This window comes from Hipposideros armiger, unplaced genomic scaffold, assembly GCF_001890085.2.
Source record: "Hipposideros armiger isolate ML-2016 unplaced genomic scaffold, ASM189008v1 scaffold_125, whole genome shotgun sequence".
Classification (NCBI taxonomy): Eukaryota; Metazoa; Chordata; class Mammalia; order Chiroptera; family Hipposideridae; genus Hipposideros; species Hipposideros armiger.
The window spans coordinates 1,235,496-1,240,302 of record NW_017731475.1 but is presented as its reverse complement, the minus strand read 5'-3'; the positions used below and the strand labels follow the sequence as shown (position 1 = coordinate 1,240,302).

General features: G+C 43.1%; 1 protein-coding gene and 1 pseudogene across 3 annotated transcripts in view; both read left to right on the top strand.

Moving 5' to 3' along the window:
* Positions 1-3,989, top strand: part of LOC109385764 (DNA damage-binding protein 1-like) — an 11,152-nt pseudogene extending 7,163 nt beyond the window's left edge.
* Positions 1-4,807, top strand: part of TRMT10C (tRNA methyltransferase 10C, mitochondrial RNase P subunit) — a 30,346-nt gene that overhangs the window by 13,760 nt on the left and 11,779 nt on the right. The window contains exon 3 of one of the 3 annotated variants that reach the window (XM_019648367.1): positions 1,211-2,437. The exons of the other annotated variants lie outside the window; for them this stretch is intronic. Coding sequence (XP_019503912.1) covers positions 1,220-2,305 — 1,086 coding nt within the window. The 5' untranslated portion in view covers positions 1,211-1,219 and the 3' untranslated portion in view covers positions 2,306-2,437. Of the gene's footprint in view, positions 1-1,210; positions 2,438-4,807 lie in introns of those variants that run through there. 3 annotated transcript variants of the gene reach the window in all.

Here is a 4,807-nt window from a genome sequence, read left to right as displayed (position 1 = left end):
TGATCATAACCTACACTGGCAGGTTCGTATTTCACCCTCACTGCCATCCCCTGTAAAAAATGTTAAATGCTTGCTGTGGAAATAAACAAAGACCAACCAAATGAGAAAAGCAAAACCTATTTGTTCTGAGCTCCCAATAGCAAGGAAGTCAGCCACCATCGCTTGCATTTGTCAGAAAAGGCAGGCAGAAAAGTGGGAGAGCTTTATAGTGGAAAAAAGGGAAGGCTGCTGGCATGAGGAAGCTGTAGGCAAACTAACTAGAAGCAGGGCATCGTATGTGATTGGTTAGGAGTTATATTTGTCTTTCTCTTCTTGGTCCTAAGTTGGAAGCAGGGATAAAAATTAGGGAAGCTGTCAGTTATTAATCAACTCCTGGTCATATTGGTCCAGTTGTAACAGAAGTTACTGTTTGACTTCCTGGTCACTAGAGGAAGAAGTCTGACTTCCTACAAGTCTGACTTACAGCCAGCTGACTTTCTGGGCTGTTTATTACAAATAAGGGGGGGGTTGGCTTCCTGGTCAAGTCACTGCAAGATGTGGGTCAAAGTTCTTTTTTTTTTTTTTTAAGATTTTGTTGGGAAATTGGGGGAGGGGAACAGTGTTGGAGTAGCGGGGAAGGGGTACAGACAAGTTGCTATCTTTTTGTTCTTCAGTCTAGTTGTGGAGAACGTTGCTTCACTGGCCCATGTTGGTATTATCATTGCATTCTTCCTGGGTGAGGCAGTCATTCACTAGCCATTGGACAGCCACCCACAGTGGCTCACTGCAGCTCACAAAAGTGCACATCAGCTGCCGGCCAGCCCCACTGCAGCTTATGCCGTCACTGACGACTCACAGCAGCCCTGCTCCAGATTGAGCTGTTGTTCACCATCTTAGCTGTAGAGGGCACAGCGTCACTGGCCCTCATGTGGGTCCCGAACCAGGGCCCTGCTGCTCAGAGCTGGCGTCCCACGCCAACTCAACCAACACGCCACTCGGCCGGCCCCAAAGTTCTATTATTTGTGGTCTGGTCATTGTCCCTTAGTATATTCAGTCTCTCACTATTTTGCATCATTCACAATTATTTTGAGTTAAAGCCTTTACCATAGGCTAAAAAGTTAATGTTTGTAAAGTGCTTAATTTAGCACGATTTCCCACAAGAGAAATTTAGCAAGCTGAAATTTTTATTTTATGTTTTTAGCACTGACCTATTATTGCTTTTTACTTTCAGTGGTTAACAATGACACAGGAACTGAGCTTCCAAAAATTTATTGAACAATCCGACTTACTAGAAGAACTTAAATATGACTTCAATGAAAAAGCTGAATTGAGACACATTGAGACACAAAGGCCTTTTGTCTTTAACTATTATAAAAATTTTCCTGAGAGGAATAGCAAGCGCTACCAGGCCCTTGGTCATTTGCTTGAACAATACATTTATGAGCTTTTGGAGAAAGTGTGCAAATTACAAAAAGCCTACATCCCACCAGAGGCTGATAAGGAACCAAGAAGCTTCTTTTTCATGAGTGAGGGAGCATTAACAAATCACCATTCTGCTCTTCTTGTCCTTCTTCAAGACCATGGGGTCTTTCGAGCTGGTCAGTGGAGTCAGCAAGCAGTAATACATCATGGTCTACAGCATGGAAGTCAGATACCATGTATTCAAATGGCATTGCAGGCAAATTATGATGTAATTGTGCTGAACCCTAATGACAATTTTGTGGACCTGAAGATGGAAAAAGAGTGGAAAGGTCTTTCAATGCAAAATACTGAGCCCTCTTCCCTAAAAATGGTTCAAACTGAAAGCTTTTTCTCTCTCCAAAAACCTCTCCAATGTATTCCAAAAAGATGCAGTAACACCCCTGAAGAACACATGGCTTACGTTTGGGATTACTTCATTTCAAAGACTGAAGGCAAGGATGTTGCTTTCATTGTACACGGTTATGGAGGCTTGGTTTTTATGGACTTGCTTGTTCATAGGAAATCAGAAGTGATGAGCAAAGTGTATGCTGTTGCACTTATTGATTCTCAACATCATGTAGGACACCAGCTGGGAAGTGATGTACAGTTATTAGCATGGATAAAGCACCACTGCCGTGAATGGGTGACAAGTCCTAAGCCTTTGAATAAACCTGCAGTCACTGTTTTGAAAAAAGAGTTTCCAATGGTTTCTGCTGGTACGGAAAAACATGACTTAGCCCCTTCCTCTAGCCTTCAGTCAATTTTTAAATACTTTAAGAAAGCTCTGAAAGCCAAAACAAATATTAATTCTTCTCATGTGCCAATAGTAACTAGAAGCGCCACAAAAATACAGCAAAGTGCTTAAGATATATTTTTGTCATCTAAGTTTTTTTTTTTTGTCCTACTGAAACTTTGCTAATGTAGATGCTAGAAGAAAAAGAACACTTCCAGCTGGCACACAGTATTATGTTCTGGATTAAGGTTTGGTTCCTTTCTGAAAGNAGTTGCGGCACAACTGCTCTGAGGCCCAGTGCCAGCACCCAGGCTCTGTCCAGCAGCATCAGCTCCAGCAAGCTGTTCTCCAGCAGCACAGCCCCTCATGAGACCTCTTTCAGAGAACAGGTGGAGGTGCACAACCTCCTTATCATTGACCAGCACATCTTCAAAGTGCTTCATGCCCCCCAGTTTCTGCAGAACAAGTATGCCCTCAGCCTGGTCTTCTGAAAGTTAGGCAAAGATCCCAACACGTACTTCATTGTTGGCACAGCCACAGTGTATCCAGAAGAGGTGGAGCCTAAGCAAGGTCAGGTTGTGGTCTTTCAGTATTCAGATGGAAAACTACAGACTGTGGCTGAAAAGGAAGTGAAAGGGGCCATGTACTCCATGGTGGGATTTAATGGGAAGCTGTTAGCCAGCATCAATAGCACAGTGTGGCTTTATGAATGGACGACAGAGAGGGAGCTTTGCGCCGAGTGCTATCACTACAGCAACATCATGGTACTCTGCCTGAAGACCAAGGGTGACTTTATCCTGGTGGGTGACCTCATGCGCTCTGAGCTGCTGCTCTCCTACAAGCTGATGGAGGGAAACCAAAGAGATTGCTCGATACTTTAACCCCAACTGGGTGAGTGCTGTGGAAATCTTGGGTAATGACAATTTCCTGAGGGTTGAAAATGCCTTTAACTTGTTTGCGTGTCAGAAGGATAGTGCTGCCACCATTGATGAGGAGCAGCAACACCTTCAAGAGACTGGTCTCTTCCACCTGGGTGAATTCGTCAGTGTCTTCTGCCATAGCTCTCTGGTTATACAGAATCTGGGCAAGATTTCTACCCACACACAGGGCTCGGTGCTCTTCAGCACAGTCAACAGCATGACTGGGCTGGTGACCTCACTGTCAGAGAGCTGGTACAACCTCCTGTTGGAGAGACAGAACCAACTCAATAAAGTCATCAAAAGTGTGGGCAAGATTGAGCACTCCTTCTGGAGATCCTTTCACACTGAGCAAAAGATAGAACTGGACATGGGCTTCATTGATGGAGACTTGATTGAGAGTTTCCTGGATATTAGCTGGCCCAAGATGCAGGAGGTTGTGGCAAACCTGTACACTATGATGATAGCAGCAGAATGAAGAGAGAGGCCACCACAGACGGCCTGATTAAGATTGTGGAGGAGCTGACACAGATCCACTAGCCAAGAGCAGGGATCCCCTTTCCCATTCCCTCCTCAAAGGCTTTACCATCCTGCCTCCTCTCCCCCACCGCTCTCTTCTCAGCCATGGGAAACCTTTCCCTAAGCCAGCTGCCCCAGAAGCCACAGTCACCTGTATGGAAATGAGGGTTTCTTAGAACTAAAGCCAATTCACTGGAGACCTGTGAATGGGCTGAAGGTAAAATATTTTCTCCCTGGATTTTTACCAGTCTCACAACTACAACCATCACCTTAGGCCACCAAGCCTTGATTGGTATTGCCAGTAGCCCTCCTTCCAGGGAGGGATGTTGCAGCATTGGCTGAAAGAAAGCTCTATGTGTGTGTCTCACCCTTATGCGTTGTCCTCTACTATCTTTTTATTTAGGTTGGAGCTGTGGAGAAGTTGTGGGTAGAAGGGAAAAGGGGCGGAAAGGATTTATTGTCTTTGAAGTGAGAGCTTCCTTTTACTTTCTTCTGTTGCCTCTGAGAGTTTGGACACCGGAGGCCTGACCAACAGGCCATGGGCTGCCCGAGTATAAAACCTGGGGATAGTGGATGATCCCCAAGCCATAGCCTTTCTGTCTCTGGGGAACTGCCTTCTTCAGAGAGAAGGAGGTGGGTGAATGTGAATTGGTAGTTAGTTTCTGAGTTTTACCAAATAAAGTAGAAACTAAGAAGAAAGGGAAAAAAAAGAATGTTCGTTACAGCTTTATGATAGTGGAAAATTGGAGCAACCTAAATGTTCTTCAACAGGAAAATGGTTAAACTATGGCATATTCAAGCAATGAAACATTATAAACAGAAAAAAAATGAATAACCTAGAACTACATTTATTTTGTGTATAAAAATCATAATGTTGAGTGAATAAGGAAGGCTGGACAAAAGATATATATGTTTTTTATTTCATATTTCTCAAAAAGGAAGATCATCCTATCTAAATCACAAACTTCTGTGTGTGAGACACTATGTAAGATGGTTTTTACATATGTTAGTTAATTTAATTCTCACAATGATGTAATTCCTATTTTGCATTTATTCATTTAAAAATATTTATATGATATGTTGCCAGACACTATTCTAGGTACTGAAGATGCAGCAGTTAATTAAAAGACAGATAACCAACAAATATATAAACAATTACATATCAGGAAATATGTGGGCTATGAAGACAAATAAAGCA